Raw genomic sequence first — 20,207 nt, 5'->3', positions numbered from 1 at the left:
CCAAGGAAGGAAGTAAATAGTGGGGTCCCATAGGGATTTGTATTGGGACCAAAGTTTTTCAACTTGTTCATAAATGATCTAGAATTAGGAGTGAGCCGTAAAGTGGGCAAGTTTGCCAGTGACACCAAATTATTTAGGGTGGTTAAACAAAAAGGAATTGTGAGGAGCTCCAAAAGGATCTCTCCAAACTGGGAGAGTGGGCATCCAAATGGCAGATGTGGTTCAATGTAAGCAAGTGTAAAGTGATTCACATTGGGGCAAAAAATCCCAACTTCAAGTATAGCCTGATAGGATCTGAGCTATAGTGACCAATGAAGAAAGAGATCTTGGGGTTATTGTGGACAGTTCAATGAAAATGTTAACCCAGTGTGTGGCTGCTGTAAATCAGGCAAACTCCTTGTTTGGCATAGTTAGAAAAGGAATTGGGAATAAAAATGTCAGTATCATACTGTCTTCATACAAATCTATGGTGTGACCACATTTAGAATATTGTCTGCAGTTCTGGTCACTACTTAAAAAAGATATTGTAGAACTGGCAAAGATGCAGAAAAGGGCAACTAAAATGGTCAATGGGCTGTTAGCTTGGAAAAAAGGAATGTCAGGGGAGACATAATAATAATTGTTATTTATTACTGTCGCAGACCAGCAAAATCAACACCAAAACATACAAAGGATAGATAAAAAGTGACATAAAAACAAAATACAGCTTGGTGAGTTGCTTCTCAGAAGGATTGCAACGCTATTTTTCTAATTTGCATTGAGGTCATGAGAAACTTAGAGACCCTTTCAGTAATATGGGAGGACACATCCCTTAAACAGATTAATACCAACGTTGTGGGGTTACATCCAGAAAAAGGAAAGATTATAAGTTCATAAAAGTTCATAAAGGAAAGATTAACTTTTTTCTGCATTCCTCATACATGTTACAACGCAAAATGACATGATTGAGGTGTACAAAATTATGCATGGTGTGAGGAATGTGGAAAGGGAGACATTTTTCTCCATCTCTCAAAATACTAGAACCCAGGATCATATCATGAAGCTGATTGGTGGAAGATTCAGGACAGATAAAAGAAAGTACTCCTTCACATAGCACAAAGTAAAACTATGGAATCTGCTACCACAAGATGTAGTGATGGCCACCATTTTGGATGGCTTTAGAAGGGGGTTAAATAAATTCCTGGATGGCTATGTACTACTTCCAGTATCAGAGGCAGTAAGCCTATGTACAGCAGTTGCTGGGGGATATGGGCAGGAGGTTGTTGTTGCACTTGTGTCCTCCTGATAGGTTCCTGGTTGACAGCTGGTTGGCCATTACATGAACAGAGTGCCGAACTAGATGGACCCTTGTTGTTATCCAGAATGGTTCTATTTATCTTCTTAAGTTCTTAGCTACAGATGCTGGCCTTGTTCAGACGTAATACTAACCTATGTTTTTTTAGCATTATGTGAATAAGCTTGGTTGAGCTTTGGGCTTGCAGTCTCCCCTTTCCTCCTTCAGGCAGACATGAGAACACTGGACGTTCCTGTTTCAATTTTGAAATAACAGCAGTTCCATATTATGTCTGAACCTGTGCAAACTCTAGTTAGCCTTATCTATAGTGTAATGAAAGAAGCCAACTTGTTATAATAGTATTCTACGTCGAGGCTTTTTTAAAGGAAATACTGTTGCCTGGTCCTCAGCATTTAAAAGACAGCAAGCTATAAATCTGAATGCATGATACTGACATGAATAACCAACTGAATTAATGTTAATGCATAAACCAGGTTCAGATCTGTGTTTGGGATTTTTCCTTGGTTTCATTTTTACATTTTTTATACTTTTATTTAGCCTTTACCAAACAGACAGCTTACAGAATTAAAGCTGTCAGATGAAGAAAGCTCAGAAGTAGCTACCAATTCAACTCTAACCTTAAAGAATAAATATTATTCCAGTTATACCGTTAAAGGAAAAGGTAAGCTTTAGCTTTGGGGTTGGGGTGATAAAGGTATCTGTTCTCAGTGGACTTTTAATTTGGTGCAATAGAATATTTTCTCTAGTGGAGCATGAAAGTAACTACAGTATAGTCAACCTACCTGAAAATGAAACAAAGTGATGGGGTGACAGGGCAGGAAGTGAACGCTATTCCTTCAGCTAAACAAAAACAAGGTCCTCAGTACAGGTTCTTGTTAACTGCCCCAAAGCCCCAAATTTTAGGCCTTCTGCCTCTGCTGTAACTTAGGGCCTCTTTTAAAGTTCATTTCATCCAAATATCCACTCCCCTTCTCTTAAGGATGATTTCAGCTCCTACCACAAGTGATTCCTTTACCCCCCTTCACAGTCTTCTGACTATAAACCTAACTCTGTCACCAGGATCAGGATCATACCCTATGCCTCTTTGGATGACAAGTAAATTTGTTTCAGAAACTGAAGAACAGCATGAAGAGCCAAGGACCATTGAGTCGAACTATCTGGAGAGACAACAGCAGCATTTAGTTTCGCTTGGAAACAACCAAAAGGAAAAGGAGCAATTAAGATTAAATTGTCCTGCATCTGGCAATAAATGGCCCCATCTTGAAGCAATGCATAAGAGAAACTCTGAGGTAATTTTGTTTGCTTTAAACTCTTAAGTGAAATTTTAATCCTTTTTAATTTTGTTAAGTTGTTTAGATTTGGTGCATCTGCATGACATGCCAACCCACGATGAGTGACAAGCTATGCACTGTGGTGTTTGGTTTTTTTTTGCAAACAACCCACAGTGCGTGGCTGGTGAACCCAACAGACAATCTGGGTTGGCATAAGTTGTTTCCCTCTCCTTTCCCCTAGGTCCTCCAGCCGGCTTCGCCTGGTGTCCGAGGGGACAGCAGCAGAACCAACCTGTCTGCTTCCAAGTCCCCTGTCTCCACTCAGATAATAGGCGAAGCCCATTTTTGAAGTTTATATTTTTCTTTTTTTGTGCAAAAATAAGGTCAGGAATTTTTCCCAGCCCCATGGCCTTTTTTTTAACGCAGTTATTCACAATTGCACAACTGTAGCTGTCAAACTGAGCTGTCAAACATATAAAATAACAGGCAAGGCTAGACTTGTATAGAGGCTGGTTTGGCAGCCTTTGTGGATCACCCCCTTATCCCCCAGGGTTCAAAGATTTGGCCTCATGCTTGGGAGTGACCTGCTTTTTATTATTTATTTATTTATTACATTTCTATACCGCCCAATAGCCGGAGCTCTCTGGGCGGTTCACAAAAATTAAAAACATTCAAAGTATAAAACCATAATATAAAATACAATATAAAAGCTCAACCAGATAAAAACAGCAGCAATGCAAAATTACGAATTTAAAACACCAAGTTAAAATTTATTTATAGACTGTTAAAATGCTGTGAGAATAAAAAGGCCTTCACCTGGCGTCTAAAAGCATATAATGTAGGTGTCAAGCGAACCTCCTTAGGGAGCTCATTCCACAGCCGGGGTGCCACAGCAGAGAAGGCCCTCCTCCTGGTAGCCACCTGCCTACCTTTGGCAGGGGCTCACGGAGAAGGACCCCTGAGGATGACCTTAGAGTCCGGGCAGGTACATATGGGAGGAGGCATTCCTTCAGATAGCCTGGCCCCAAGCTGTTTAGGGCTTTAAATGTTAATACCAGCACTTTGAATCAGGCTCGGACCTGGACTGGCAGCCAGTGAAGCTGGGAAAGGACTGGCATGATGTGGTCTCGTTGGCCACTCCCTGTTAGTAACCATGCTGCCCTGTTTTGTACCAGTTGAAGTTTCCGGACCGTTTTCAAAGGCAGCCCCACTTATAACGCATTGCAGTCATCCAAACGAGAGGTTATCAGAGCATGGATAACTGTAGCTAGGCTATCTCTGTCCAGATTAGGGCGCAGTTGGTATATCAGCCTAAACTGACAAAAGGTGCTCTTTGCCACTGAGTTTACCTGTGCCTCAAGTGACAGTTCTGGATCCAAGAGCACTCTCAAACTACGGACCCGATCCTTTAGGGAGAGTGCAACCCCGTCCAGGACAGGGCAAACATCATCTCGCCGGACAGATGAACCACCCGCTAACAGTACCTCCGTCTTGTCTGGATTGAGTCTCAGTTTGTTAGCCCTCATCCAGTCCATTACCGTGCCCAGGCACTGGTTCAGAACAGCCACTGCCTCACCTGGGTTTGATGAAAAGGAAAGATAGAGCTGGGTATCATCCGCATATTGATGACACCTCAGTCCACATCTGTCAGAGCTCAAGATCACCCACTAAGCAATAGCTTGTAGTAGAAGGTTGTGGGGTGAATTAGAAGCTACCCACATTGTGTTGGATGATGAGTTTGGATGACACAGCAACCGGTGACCCAGCGTAGATAATTAAGGAAATTCTGGGTGCACAACTGGCATGCATGGGGGAAACTATCCATACTGGGTAGTTTCCTCTGCTGATGTTGTGAAACCAGCCATTGTCAATAATTGTGGAATGTAAAATTCTGTGTTGAGCCATTGGAATCTTCAGGTTGATGTGGCTGCTACATACTTGTTAGAATTGTTCATTTTCTCCAAGAGAGTGGTGGTGTGGTGTGGTGTATCACATCTCCTGCAGCCAACTTTTCATTGCCCAGGATTCAGTTCATACGTAACTATATGTCTGCTGTTTTTGAATTTACACTAGTTGTGGGACATCTGATAAAAGACCACCTTTTATCATCTTAGGCTGATAATACCAACTGCGTCCTTATTTGGACAGAGATATCCTAGCTACAGTTATCCGTGCTCTCATAACCTCTCGTTTGGATTACTGCAATGCATTATATGTAGGGCTGCCTTTGAAAACGGTACAAAACAGTTTACTAACAGGGACTGGCCAACGAGACCACATCACGCCAGTCCATTTCCAAGTGCCAGTCCAGGTCCGGGCCCAATTCAAACTGCTAGTATTAACAAAGGAATGCCTCCTCCCTTATGTACTTGCCTGGACCCTAAGGTCATCCTCAGGGGTCCTTCTCTGTGAGCCCCTGCCAAAGGAAGTGAGGCAGGTGGCTACCAGGAGGAGGGCCTTCTCTGTTGTGACACCCCAGCTGTGGAATGAGCTTCCTAAGGGGGTTCGCCTGGCACCTACACTATATTCTTTCAGATGCCAGGTAAAGACCTTTTTATTCTCTCAGCATTTTAACAGTCTGTAAATTTAATTTTAACTTTGCTGTTTTAAAATTGTATTTTAAATTTGTATTTCTGCACCGCTGCTGATTTTATCTTGGTTGTGCTTTTATATTGTATTTTATATCATGTTTTTATACTGTTTGTTTTATACTTTGAGTGGTTTTTAATTTTTTTGACCTGCCCAGGGAGCTTCAGCTATTGGGCGGTATAAAAATGCAATAAATAAATCATAAATAAATCTGTAAAATGTGTTACTGAAACTTGGTATTGGCAAATATGATGAGCCAGCAAGAACATAAGAGCCATGCTGGATTAGTCCAAGGTTCCATTTACTCCGTCATTCTGTTCACACAGTGGCCAGTCAACTGTCAACAGGAGACCCACAAGCAAGACATGAATGCAATAGCAACCTCCTGCCCATTTTCCATAGTAACTGGTGGACATTGGCATACTGACTCTTGGAAGTAGCATTTAGCCATCAGGGCTGTTAGCCATTGATAGGCTTCTCCAGGAATTTGCCTAACCCCCTTTTAAAGGGGGGCTATCACCACAACTTGTGGTAGTGAATTCCAGGAGCCAGAGCAAGATTTATTTACCCGAAGAGTGCAAAAGCTTAGTGAGTATTTTTTGTTTATATATGACATAAGTGTCTCAGAAAAGTGAGTCTTACAAAATTCCAGTGGTAGGGGGGCTGCGTGATGACATCAGCATGGCTGCCACGCTATTATGTAGTTGCCACATTTGAATATGCATAACTTCTCACCTGTTTATATTACAGACCTGATTTTATTTCTGAAATGTTTCAAATTCGATGACAAATATTTTTTGTGATTACACATTTTTGTTAACTCCATTAGTTTTGTAGATAATTTCATTTGAATGTATAAAACTCACTTTTCTGAGACACTTATGTCATATGTAAGCAAAAAAATTCACTAAGCTTTTGCACTCTTCAGGTAAATAAAACCTTCCTGGCTCTTGGACTAATAGTTTAACTATGTGCTGTGTGAAGACAGTAGCTGTCTTAACAGTATGGTCCTATCAGTATTCCCTTCTCTAGCATGCTAGGACTGAGTAAAAGGAAGTACTTCCTCACACAGCACATAGTGAAATTATGGAATTCACTACCACAAGATGTAGTGATTGCCACCAATTTGGATGGCTTTCAAAGGGGGTTGATAAATTCCTGTAGGAAGAGGCTATCAATGGCTACTAGTCTTGATGGTTATGTGCTACCTCCAGTATCTGAGGTAGTAAGCCTATGTGCACCAGTTGCTGGGGAGCATGGGTGGGAGGGTGCTGTTGCACCAAGTCCTGCTTGTGGGTTCTTGGTCCAAAGCTGGTTGGCCACTGACTAACAGGGTGCTGGACTAGATGGACCCTCAGTCTCATCCAGCATGGCACTTCTTACGATCTTAGAGATAGTACTGCTTGCCAAACAGCTGTGACAAGCTCCCAGGCTAACTTTGAGCTTGCCTAGTGTTGCTTACATACTAGTACACATGATGGCCTCATGCAATTGTTAAACATATATGCAGTGAACTTTAGGAGAGCAGTATGCAGTCAAGAGGTCAAGTGAAATTGTTCACCTTTGATTTCCACTTATTTTAGCAAATATGGATCAGTGGAAGTAAATGTATTTTATATTGCGTATGCTCTCTTGAGAACTGGTGGCATAAGGGCTTTCTCCATTTTGTAGGGAAAATCCTCAAGTTTTCAACATCCAGAATTTCCAGTTTCTAAAAGATTTTCACCGCCACAGCCATCTTTGCAAAAATGTTCTCCGCCAGAGACTGCTTCAAAGAGAAACAGCCAGGCATTCGTTGGTGCAATACCTGACAACAGCACACTGCATGATTATATGGCCTGGTAAAGTGTGTCTGTGTTTTTTTTAAAAAAATGTTTTTATTTATGGATATATGTTAGAATTTTCTTTAAGAAAGTTATTAGCTGTTTATATACCAGAAAAGAGATATATTATTTTAACAGTTGGCTTAAATATGTTCGGAGAACTTAGTATGCAGCTTAAGTTGAAAAAATTCACTTGTTGCATTTGGGTCTAAAAGTATTCTTTAAATTATTGAAATGCCATCCAATCAACAGTAATCCTATGTGATGTAAGAAAAAAGAACTAGGAATATGTATGCTTCACCTTATTGATTCAACTCTAGCTAAATTAAGATTCTGCAGATTAAGGGTTGTAACCACTGCTGGCTTTGCTTGGCAGAAAGCTCTTCTGCTTGCGCAAATCAGGGCAGTTGATTTTTGGCCATCCCCATCCACTTAATACTCATGCCTCTCTCCGGAGCATAAAAGCTGCTCCTGAGGGTTGGGAGACACTCTGGCACAGAATGGGGTATGATACAGACCGGTGCAATTAGCAAGAGAAGTTGCCAAATATCTCCCCGCCCCTGCACTTACATTAGTCAAAATGCTTTCTGTTAAGGCAATGCCACTATTGGTTACAACCCCATAAAATGGTATGGTATTGTATGGACAGTTTTTTTAAAAAAATGCTAGAACAAGGTAGATTATTTTCTTAGCGGACCACAAGTAGTAAAATATTTTAAGCTAACTTTAAAACTAAGAATCCAACTTCAAATATTTGTGCGCAGAACAAAAGCAGTAAATGAAGATGTGTTGGATTGGCAGAGAGTGTAGTAACTTGTGTGCAAGGATTGTAACGACTGATTGTTTCTGACAGTTTCAGTACTCCAGTTGAAAAAAATAATTTTCTTCTCACGGGAAAGGCAATCACACCATATAACCAGTTTTCATATTTACAACCTTGTACCCCAACAACTCCATTCCAAGTCCAGACTGGATCGCAGGTAAGAATCTTTCAAAAAATAAGATTCTGGTAACAAAAAGAATTGATTCACAAATAGTGAGCATAACAACTCATTAATCTGGACAAGCATGCAGTTAAGAATAGAGTTGGTTAAATCTATGCTTGCTTCAGAACTATGTTTAGCTTTTAATTGAGAAGTAATCCAACAGATCTGAAAGGAATCGTAGTGACATACTTGGCTCAACCACTGCTAAATTGTTTGGAGCAGTAGAAGGAAAGAATATTTAAGTAATCAATATAAGGACATGACTTACTTTTCAGTTATTTGCTGGGAAGGAAAATACCTTAGCAGAGGAGAACATGGGTTTTGCTTTACATAGTAGGAATGTAAGTATTAAAAGGCCCATCATATGTATATTAGCATTTTTATCTATGTATTCCTGGGTTTTCTTTCATCGGCTGTTGTGTAGAGAACTCATGTCAAACCTTTGTTTAAATGATCAGTTGCATATGTGCAATTGACATATATTAAATATATTTCTAAATCCTCTGATATGAACAGCATCTCCCCTTTAAATTGTATCTGTGTGCTGTATTAGCATAGGTAGGAATCTATGGAGCACTCGGCAGTTCTATGCATGCCATTGTCCAAACACATATCAGGTTGTATCCAAAGGTGCCCTTCCCGCTTCACAGCCTAGAATTAACACCACCAAAGCAACCCATGATGATTGGGGCATAATTAATGTCTATATACCTGAGAAAATAAGTATATCTTTTTCTGGCGCCAAAGAGCATTCCAGTGTCGGTGTCGGGTGATTTTCCTTAGGGAGAGCATTCCATAATATATTTTACTCTGTTCAGATTTCAGCTTCTGCACAGTCAAATGAATGCATTGCTATTAAAGGGAAATGGTACACTGTGTTGAAACAAATCGGCAGTGGAGGATCGAGTAAGGTAAGGTTTTAAATGTAAGATAGTCTGATTTGGTGGCAGCTGCTGCATGTGGGACATGATGTGAAAATAATGCTTGCTAGCCATTTAGGTCTTAAAACTCTGCTAATAATCACAGACAAGATGTAAGAGAATATTTCTGTTCATGTCCGCATACCTTTTTTTTTAGTATTGTAAGTAGTACCATTCATTTAGTAATATGTTTATAATCAGGTCACTATTATAAGCCCAAGACATTTTGGGTAGAGTTCTCTTGTTTCTGGAGGTAGAGGAATACATAGATATAGAGATAATGGAGCCTGGAAGGAATGGTGTGGCAAGCTCTATGCATCTTTGCCAGGGCCTCCTGCCATTTCATGAAGTATGATTGGACTGCGGAGTGGATGGTCAAGAGCTGTAATGATAGGGCTAGGCTAGGGACTGCCATAGTTGCCCTGACTGATAACTTTAAAAGAGAGAAAGGGAGTGAGAGAAGAGGCTGGGTTGGAAATGTGAAGCCCTGTTAGTTCTCCTAGACCTGTTGATTGTATGAAAAGCCATCCAGGATGGTATCTTAGTCTGCCTTTCTGGATTGGAAGTGGGGAATCATTTTGTGGTGGTTGGTTCCTTCCTGGATGCTGGATTTTAGATGGTGATGCTGAGGTGTTTTATTCATTCATTTAAATATTTATAAGCTGCCATTCTAGATCAAGACCACCAAAGTTGGCAAACAAGAATAAAAATACAGTAATATAATAAAACTTTAAAATACCAATTCTCCAACCCAATACATTAAAAAAAGAATTCAGCAAGCATTATTCACCCATTTCCAGAATCACAACAATAAATCACCCATAAAATAGCAAAATGACAGAAAACAAGTGATCAGTTAAAAGCTATTTGAAACAGGTGGGTTTTCAAAGGCTTTTAAAATGACATGGTTGACGGGGCCAACTGCACACCCTTTGCACGGCTCCATAAGATACTATTGTTCCTCCCCATGGGAGTTTCCCTATAATTCCAAGAGGTCTTTTTAACATCAACATGGAACTGCTGGGTGAATTTGTTGTGTTGTGTATGAAATGAAGTGTTTACCAATATACTTGTCATGGGCTGTGCCCATGGTCCCTTTAAGAGAACATCTTTTTGCTTCATCCCAGGGAGAGGGGTTTCTTTGTGTCTGAAAAGGGAGTAGCAAGCGAAATGCCAAGGCCGCGCTGGGCGAGAAGCGCCTGGCGTCTGTTAACGCCTCCCCGGGCTGGTACCAGGGGTGGAAAGTAACAAGTTGCAGCTGTGCAATGTCTGGGAGCATTCCCCCCTCCCTTCGGGAGAGGTATGGGTTGCTATGGGGTCTATTGGTCAGGGTAGGATTCTAGGGGGTCCTAGAAAGGGATAAAATGCTTAGGCACCTAAGGGTCTCTTTCCTGTGGGTGTTAGGAGTCCAGCGTGTGTGTGGTGAGTCAGAGCATCCGGGCCAGGCCAGCTGGATGGTGGAGGCTCCACGCGGCCACTGAGGGAAGGAGTCCTAATTCGAGTGACGTAAAGTCAAGTCGGAGTGAGCAACAAGAGGTTGAGTTGCAGAGTTATATGTTTGTTTTGTTTTAAGTCCAGGTTTGGGTACAATTGGGCAAGGGACCTTGCTGGAGTTACGGCTGGGGGGAGGTAATAGTGGGGAGTGAGTGCGAATTCTATTAGGCTTGAGTGTGTAAAGGGGGAGGATAAAGTACTAGTCCCTGCTGTCCTAAGTGTGTCATTCCTTTGTCCGTGTTTCCCCCCAAAACCTCTTATGCGTTTACCTTTGTGTGTGGACCCTTATGGGAGTGTGTGATGTGAATAATAAAGGTGTTTGGTCCCTATTTCTTGAGTGTGGCATGTTTCCTTGAGAACCTAGACTAGAAAGGGATAACAGGCGGCAGTGAAGGGGTGTGAGTCTGGGCTGGCTGAGCCAGACCCCCCCCCCCTTCTCCGGCTGGGGAATCGCTGAGTCAGATGGAACGATTCCACTACAATACTGTAGTGACATCTTTCTTCTCCTCTCTGTTAAGATGCAAGAATGCTACTGTTACCTTGAACTAGTGTTTGGAATCATGATGGGTTGGTTGAAGGGGCTTAAACTGGAGCTCAGCTCAGACAAGATTGTGTTGAAAATAGTGTGGAACTTAGTGGACCGATTAGTGAAATTCCCTGTTCTAGATGGGATCAGTCCCTCCCCGTAGGAGAAGTTTCATATTTTAGTGCTACTCTTCGCTGATAGTTTGCTTCCAGATCCAATTCAAAGTGCAGCCTTTGACTTTTAGACTGCTACATGTTCTGGGCCTTGACTTCTCCCATGTGGAGCCCCCAGACTTGAAGATCAGCTGATGAGTTTCTGTCCAGATTGGTTTCCCTGAGGAGTAGAGCCTTTTCAGTTGTGGAATATTCTTTCTCCAGTGATTCATTTATGTTCCTTATTCATGTCTTTTCAGAGACAAGGAATTTTTTAAATATTCCAGCCGTCCTTTGGGAATTAACTGGAGTAAATTAGAAGTATCTGCATTTGACTATTAGTCTGAATTAGTATTATATTGTGTTACTGCATTTATTTTGGATGGAATAAACTATTTGATTTGTCGATTGTTTGAGAAATTCTTAAAAGGCAATATGCAGATACTGGCAATTAATATCACTTCACAGAATACCTAGAATGTTGCTCAATTATTCCTGCACAGTGATATTTCAAATATAGAACAGCCACATAGATAAAATCTCAGGATGTAGAGAAGAAGAACATAAATATAAGCTATGGCTATGGGTTAATTAAAATGGAACAAACAGTTGAATAATTCAAGCAGCTTACCCAGAGTAGGCCTGTTTTGAATACAACAGAATTTGTTTAGGCTTATGCTGGTAAACGTTGCGCAGTATGCATAATCGGGTCGAAACAGCTGATTCCGCATCACTTCCAGTAACGCAGCTGCACCTGAAGTGACGCATTCAAGAAATTCCATGGGTCCAGTTTTTTGATAGAACACCGTCTCAACCGCCGCTCGATCGCAGCTCGACAAAATTGTTTCAATATGAAAAGTCTTGGAAATGTATGTTATTATCTTGCAAATCATATATTTTAAAAAATATAAATGAAAGGTTTTCATAAGATATGTTGTGTCCCCATACATTTCATTATTACAATTTATGTATGTGTCCGTATCTCTTATAAGGGGTTAGTTTAACCTCCGGCTTGCTAGTAAAACTGAATTACTGTGTCGTGAAGTGATGCATGTCTAAAAAGTGTGTCACCAACATGAAAAGTTTGGAAAGCTCTGCTCTAGCTTTTTCCCTATTTCTGTCATCTGGCACCAATTTACTTAATATTTCATTAAATTAACAAATTATGTGGCACAGGAACAATGCTTACTTATGCTTTTGTGGAGTGGCAGTTACATTTTATAAACTATTTGCCAGCTATAAGACAGTGTGCAAAAAATAAAATATAGAACAAACAAATCAGGTCATGTGATGTTTGAATCTAAATAAGGGTGCAGTCCTATGACTTCCGTTCCAAATAATTGTAAGCCTCCAAACTCAGAGGCTAACTACCATCCAGAGCAGAGGAGGCAGCCTTCTCTTCTGCTACTTTTCCCATTCTACTTTTTTGCTAGATGGGCTTTTTGCTACCTAGCTGGGGCATTCTGGAGGAAGGAGGCTGAAGAGGCCTCAGGATAGCTTGTAGCCCAGCCTCTCCTATCTCTTCTCCTTCCCGCCCACTGGTACACCCCCTTTATACCCTCTCTTAGATTGAGTTTCTGACTTTGGAGTGGCAGCTGCCACGGTTCTTCCATGCAGGCTGCAAGGGGAAAGGACGGGGTGGAGTGTGGATTCCCACACCTGAGGTCAGAGCACTGTTTCCGACCTTGCATTCAGGAATCCAAAGTATCCTATGCCCTCACTGCCCCTGGTGCTGTCTAGGGGCCATAGGATTGCTCCCTAATTGATCTAGCCTATTGCTGTTGTAAAAATCAGTGCTGAATAAATATTTCTACAGCATAGGTAAACATAATTAAACATGTGGATAGAAAACTTAAGCTGCAATCCTGTGCAATCTTACTTGAGAGTCCGACTTAACTCAGTGAGAATTATTTCTGCATAGACATGCAAAGGATTGTAATGTTGGGCCAGAATCCTATGCACACTTACCTGGAATAAGTGCCATTGAATTAGTGGGATTTACTTTTGAGTAAATGTACATAGGGCTAGACAATTAGTTTTGCATATTTCCATTTGGTACCTTGTCTTTCTGTTTGCTGCTGTTTAGTTGTCATAAGTTCACTATAGGTAAATGATTATATTTATGTGAAAGTATCCCAGAAATAAAATACGGAACCTTTGCTAAATTTAGTACCATGTAGCATATAGACTGTCTAACAAAACTGATTGGTGCACCATTAAAGCTTCTTAAATTAAAGGTTAATCGGCTAATAGATATTTATTTCATCGTTTCACAATTCTTAAACAAAAAGAATCAGTTATTTTTGTATTTTGTATTTTTGTATTACTGTCTAGTTGTAGTATCTCAACCTTCTTTCAAAGAGTTCAGGGGAAGATACCACTATTCCTAAATGATAAACGAAAATACATTTAAGAATTGATTTACACATTAGCCCTTTCTCCCCCCTTCACATCAACCCTGAGAAATAGTAGGTGGCTCAAGGTTATCTTGTAAGTCTAATTTGAACCCAGCTTCTCCCTGTTTCAGGATCAGTACCAAACTATGCAATATGGACTCTCCATGAGTTCACTTTGATGGAACTGAGAAATTGATATCCCAGGTATCCCTGAGGAGTGAATATGTTCAGTTTCATCCTGCCAGAACTAATTACAACCAAGTGTGTTCAGTAAGATTCTTCCTTACCAAATGATCAAGGCAGAATGCAGGGGTCTATATCTTCCTCTGGAGGAAGAAAAGCCCATTTCCATTACACACTCGTTTTTCAACTTCTGTTTTATGTTATTAATTATTTTTTAAAAAATGAGTGCAGTTTTCACAGAATGATTCATCGTCGTGATTCTTAACCGCTTGTAGCACAATCCTGTGTATGTTTGCTCAGAAGCCAGTCCTATTCAGGACAGTCCTATTGGGTTTAATGTGCTTCCTACTAAGTAAGTGTGCCTAGGGCTGCTGCCTTAAAAAAGTTTTTAGATTTTGCTGCGTGCCAGATTTTCAAACACTGTTTTGTGTTAATTTAAATATTTCCGTATCTGATCAGAAATCCTTTAAAAAGCAAGAAAGTCTTATAGTGACAGTTATGGGAATTTATTGTTAAAACAATCTTGATTCCTTTTGTGACAGTGAAATGAGAGGCAAATAGTAGAACTTAATAAGGTAGATGTGAGGACTCTGTCTCTATAGCCCACATCTCCCATTTCTTAAAGAGCTGTTAGGCTTTGTACAAAATATATTTATATAATGTTCCTCATAGGAGCACTGAACTTGGTGTGTAATATGCTCAGTAAAAGGATTTCCTTTAGTGGATTAATTCAGTCTAGAGTATGACTATTTGTCTTATTTTAAAGATTGAACTACTGTGAAAAAATTTATAAAATGAAGCTACTAGTGTTTTGTGGCTAGAATACGTCTATTCATGAATGTTTTAATTAAAGTTGTTACCATCACATCTGTTTTTTCAGCAAATGTGTCCAAAGAGGTGCTGCTGCTAATAAAAACAGTAATAATAATTAATAGATTCATTATTTTTATTTAATTGCTGTGATCATTGAGATAATTCGTAGAGTGTCAGAACATATTAATTAGCTTTCCTAAGACAATGAAAAATATTTGAGCCTCCTATAGTCATAATTAGAAGCTCATGTGTTAATAAAATAGTCAAGGCAGGAGCATGTGCCTATCATATGTAGGCAAATCAAAAATAATTGCATATGTTAAAGTTCTTTAAAAGAGGGTTCCAAAACAAGCAAACAGCTAAATGATATTGGTGAAGTTTTTTTAAAAAAGGTCTATTGTTTGCAGAGTTATCGTTTAACTAAAGGGGGCATGAAATGCAGCCATGTGTTCTGTATTTATCAGGACAGAGAGAGATCAGCATTCTACTTGCCTGGTAGTGGCAGACTTACTTAAGACACATGCATACAACCGTGGACCACTATCTTCATCTACATCACACTTTGAAATCCATAGAAGTATCTTAAGTAAAAGTTGAGAATGTATTTTAAAACAAGCAAGCCTACTGTTTCTGTCATCCTTCCCACCACCTCCAGGTATTCCAAGTACTTGATGAAAAGAAGCAGCTTTATGCCATCAAATATGTGAGTCTAGAAGAGGCAGATCAACAGACAATAGAGAGCTATAAAAATGAGATTGCTCATTTAAATAAACTTCAGCAACATAGTGATAAGATCATCCGACTTTATGACTAGTGAGTAAAGGTTTTTACAAATCAGCCTAATCCTGCCCCCAAAAAATGTTTTATGAAATAGAGCTTCATTTTTATAACTTCCTTTTTGTAACTATCTTGTTTCAGTGAAATTGGTGAGAAGAGTATCTACATGGTGATGGAGTGTGGAAATATTGATCTTAATAGTTGGCTTAAAAAGAAAAAGACGATTAACCCATGGGAACGGAAGAGCTATTGGAAAAATATGTTGGAAGCTGTCCATACAATCCACCAACACGGTATTTATAAAAGCTGTTTGTTTATGTGGAAGATTACTGCCCTGCAGCTAACAAAAACATAAACAATTAAGACAATGCAATCGAACAGCAAGATGATAACAAAACCGTAGGAGAATAAAAGCGCAACACAGCAAGTGTAGAATGAAATCAGAGTAAGTAAGGTTTTAAAAGGCTTGGGAAAATAAAAAGGTATTTGTCTGGTGCTGAAAAGACTTAAGAGTTGGTCCCAAATGAGCTTCTTATGGGGAGGGCACTTCAAAGCCAGGTTGCAGGCTTTATTTTAGTCTTTTGAGTGGTTCCAGGGCACGGTCTGAAGAAGAGTGGTTCAGAAACCTTGCTGATGGTAAGCAGTTCTGGGTCTGATTAGTGAAAGCCTGCTTTGGGAACCTTATGCATGCCTTTGAATTGTGGGGGAAATATGTGATATAAATGTAATAAATTCAGTTTGGAGAGTTTATAGTTTGGCCAGCAATTAGATGCTGCAGAGATGCATATAATTCCAGTTAGTGGCAATGGAAGCGAGAGCTCATTGTCTTGTGGGTTTCCATATGCCCGATTTTAAAGCCCATCAAGCCATTTGCAGTTTGCTCAATGCTCTCATTCTATCATGTATTTCTCTTCCCAACACTGGCCCAGTCCTTCTTTCTTTTTTGTGTTCTATCTATGTAACTCTAATGCTAAAAGCTTGCAAGAGCTGCTGTTGTTACAACTTTTGTTTCCTTTTGATACAATTATATCTAATTGTATCAAAGGAGCTATTCCTATCACACACACACACACACACACACACACTGGCATGAAGAGCTCCCGTTGGAAAAGAAAATCAGTAATCGGTCCTTCTGCCAGGTCACTTTGGATTCTAGCTATAGTTCCTTGTTTTGGCTGTAGGAGCACATGTGAGTGGTTTTTGTTTTGTTTTGTTTTTAGCTGAAAATCCTGAAAATTTGAGGATGGAACGTCAAGGCAATTTTTCTTTAATTTTTGGCTTCATTGTTATTGTCAAACTAGTAAAGGTAAATCCTAAAATAAATTTGAATACATACATTTTTATTAAAGAAAATTCTCTGATAAAATAAGTAAGTTCTCCAGGCATTATACAGTTTAAATAATACAAAAACATGACAGATCAACATTCCAGCATAAGATAATAAAGTGTAATGCAAATTATAAAAGGCTAAAACAATCATCTGGCAGAAGAGCTAAAAGAAAACCCCACGTCACATGGACGAAGTTAAAATGAGAGAAAACAGAGCTGGGGGCTTGCACTGAAATGTCTTCAAAACCTATTTCCTAGGCAGCTTCTAAGTAGTTCAGTGTGCCAGCTTGCATGTTTCTCCCTCCATCTTCACAGTCTGTGTGCCAATTAAGAGTCCAGTTTGGCCTGCAAAACAATTTACATCTGTTTGTGTTCTAAAAATTTGAATTCAAGAGCTAGAAGCAGGCAAACCATAATAAGGCTTGCTGTATTCAGATGAAGTATAGAATACCATATGATAAACTATACAGCAGATGTGTCCAAAGAGGTGCTGCTGCTAAAAAAACCAGTAATAATAATTAATAGATGCATTATTTTTATTTAATTGCTGTGATCATTGATATAATTCATAGTGTCAGAACATATTAGTCAGCTCTCCTAAGTCAATGAAAAATATTTGAGCCTCCTATAGTCATAATTAGAAGCTCACATGTTAATAAAATAGTCAAGGCAGGAGCATGTGCCTATCATATGCAGGCAAATAAAAAATAATTGCATACAGTTCTTGGCAAGGGGTTCATTTTTGACCCCACCCCCTGATTTTCCTGATGGTGCACCTTTAAATCCCCTAAGCAACTCAAGATCAGCTCCATTGACTTGCACAGGGGGATTTTTCCCACTTTCATTTAAGGAAAACGAATACCAGCTTTCCCCCTCTTGTACCCTTGCATGTTTGGCCAACTTGCAGGGGTTCAAGGATAGGGAAGCCTAGAAAACCAAATTGCATACATTTGCACACATGTGGAAATTGCATGGAAGTGATGGTGAGGTTTCTAGTCCTGTTTCTGTGCATAAATGGGACAGGACTATTAAAAAATGCGGGGAGGGGAACCAGTCATGTTCAGAGCCAGGATGGGGGGTACGGGTAGTGGCTTGGGCACACTGGCAAATGGTGATGGCAATCCACTGGGCAAGAGTGGCAGGGGTTTCTGCCACTCTTGCTGAGTGACTGTGGAGGCAAGTGAATTAACCCATGGTGACCCCAAGACAACACGATAACTGACGATGGCTTAAACAACCCACTCTGCAGAGTGTGGGTTATTTGAGTGTGTTATTTTGGCCAAATAAGCCATTGTGGATTTTTAAAAAAATCTAATCCAGTCTTCTATTTTATTTATTTATTTATTGCATTTTTATACCGCCCAATAGCCTATTAGCTTAAAAAGAGAGATCTCATTCTAAGCACACAAGCTTGGTGAGTTTCTACTAAGAAACTCCTGCATTCTAAAATCACATATTTATTTCTTTTTTTGTCTAGGAAATTACTTCATTGCTAATATCTACTGTCCCATAAATTACGGCTCACAGTCTTAATTATCTCACTGTTATTAAACATTCCAAAGAAATTAGAACATTAAAAAAGACTTATGCATATACCTTTCAGGCTAGATAAGTTTAATTTTGAATTATGTTTTTGACATCTGTATATCAAGCTTTTTGAAGTATATACCTTTTTGCTCATTTTGCTCATTAAGTGAAAAGCAAAAATTTTACATTTTTGATCTGGAATAATAGTCTCACACCTTTTCATTACTCAAAGAACTTTTTGGCCCAAGTGATAGGGCTTTAACTCAGCATTTTTTCTTTGAATACCATTTAAGTCAACTTCGCCATTATTTTTTTATGCCACTTATCCAGAAATTGTGAACATGCTTATGTCTCTGCATTGTCTTCCCTTTAATACAATTGCTACTTTTTATTTATCTACGTTTTAAATGCTTAATTATTTCTCACTAACTTTTGGTATTTGTATTTCATAATAAGACATCTTATGTTGTTTTAAGATAGGTGGCTTAGTATTTTCTCAATAGTCTTTCCAGCAAGACCAATAAAGCAAAATTAGCTATTTCCTAAACATCCAAGACACTGTGACGTTACACACAAGGCGAGGCACAAAGGCTGATCTTAAAATTCAGGCATGTTTACATGGGAGGAGATAGTCCTTCAAATAGCCAGGTCCCAAGGCATTTAGAGTTTTAAAGGTAAGAACCAGCACCTTGAATTTGGAAACAAATTGGTAGCCAGTGCAACTATTAAAGATCACATAATCCCAGCACTTTGCCCCAGACAAAAACTTTAGCAGCAGCATTAGTTCAACTTTCTAAGTAGTTTTTGGGAGCAGCCCAATGTAGAGCATGTAACAGTAAGTCCTTCGAGATTTAACTAATGTATATAGGACCATGGCTAAATCTAACCATACTAGGAATGAATGCAGCTGGACCACCAGCCAAAGCTTGGCAAATGTATATATTTCAAAGCTGTAAGGTGGTTCCATAGAGTCTCCTAGCTGGGTTCTCTAATTTTAAAAGATACAAAAAAGACCTTCCCCTGGGAGAAGAATGGATGCCAGAGCCAAATCGCAATCTCATATCAGGGCTGGGAAAAAAACCATGTTTAATTGCTTGGATTGGAGGTGCCTAGGATTTGAAATCCTCCCCTCCCGTATTGTGGTGGTGAATGAGAATAGAGTAAGTACATGCCTTATTAGCCATTACACTCTGAAATTGCATTTTAATTTGGGCTAATTGAAAAACAATCTTATTTTGCAGGTATTGTTCATAGTGATTTGAAACCAGCAAACTTTCTACTAGTAGACGGAATGTTAAAACTAATAGATTTTGGTATTGCAAATCAAATGCAGTCGGATGCAACTAGCATTGTTAAAGATTCACAGGTGAGACTGTTGGGGTATCCCTGTGCTATATTGATAAAAACAAAAGTTACAGTTGCATTGAGTGAGTTCTTAGTATCAGTGTTTTTGTAATGTAGGAGAGGAGAGCATGTGGTCACCAGGCGAATTGTAAAGAATTTTGCATGTGTTTGCATGTTTTGTCTGACTTAATGATAAGTCAACCTAGTCAAGGCTCATATTGCTCAGGGCGCAGGTTACAGACTTCACAACTGTCTCTGGTGAGATTTGATTCTTTCAGTGTTGGAGCTCCAGTTATATTAGGCTTCTGCTTCTGAAGTGTGCAAGGGGAGGGATGAAGGTGTGGGGCAGAGACTGAATCTCATCGGAAGTGAACCAGATAGATACAGCCCATACAGCTTAAAGCAGTGGTGGAAACCTGTAGCCCTCCAGATGTTGTCTACAACTCCCAATCATCATCCCTGGAAATTGGCCAGGCTGCCTGAGGCTGAAGGAAACTGAAATCCAACAACTGGAAATCTTCAGGTTTCCTAACTCCATTTTAAAGGGTGGACTGGCATGGAGTTCTACAGAGTTGAAGAAATCCTTTGCATTTTTCAGATTACAAAATAGTAAAAACAGAATCCAGTTCAAATTGGGCTTGTGATGTGTACAGTAGTCCTCTCTCTTAACTAAGGTTACAAGTTCAGGTTAAGCTATCAGAAGTGGACTGTGTGATTGCACATTCACTCCGTAGTGTGGATTTCTCCCTTTGATTGTAACAGCAGTTAACAGATGTATTGGCA

At 39.6% G+C, this 20,207-nt stretch overlaps 1 protein-coding gene across 1 annotated transcript in view; it reads left to right on the top strand.

Moving 5' to 3' along the window:
* Positions 1 to 20,207, top strand: part of TTK (TTK protein kinase) — a 37,520-nt gene that overhangs the window by 8,061 nt on the left and 9,252 nt on the right. Inside the window, exons 9-16 of the mRNA XM_063125793.1 lie at positions 1,832 to 1,955; positions 2,405 to 2,583; positions 6,826 to 6,995; positions 7,831 to 7,957; positions 8,782 to 8,874; positions 15,103 to 15,260; positions 15,366 to 15,517; positions 19,322 to 19,446. Of these exons, the coding sequence (XP_062981863.1) occupies positions 1,832 to 1,955; positions 2,405 to 2,583; positions 6,826 to 6,995; positions 7,831 to 7,957; positions 8,782 to 8,874; positions 15,103 to 15,260; positions 15,366 to 15,517; positions 19,322 to 19,446 (1,128 nt within the window). The remainder of the gene's footprint in view (positions 1 to 1,831; positions 1,956 to 2,404; positions 2,584 to 6,825; positions 6,996 to 7,830; positions 7,958 to 8,781; positions 8,875 to 15,102; positions 15,261 to 15,365; positions 15,518 to 19,321; positions 19,447 to 20,207) is intronic.

Source organism: Elgaria multicarinata, chromosome 4, assembly GCF_023053635.1.
Source record: "Elgaria multicarinata webbii isolate HBS135686 ecotype San Diego chromosome 4, rElgMul1.1.pri, whole genome shotgun sequence".
NCBI classification, from domain to species: Eukaryota; Metazoa; Chordata; class Lepidosauria; order Squamata; family Anguidae; genus Elgaria; species Elgaria multicarinata.
Note: the sequence above shows the minus strand (reverse complement) of the source record. Positions and strands in the feature narration are given on the sequence as shown.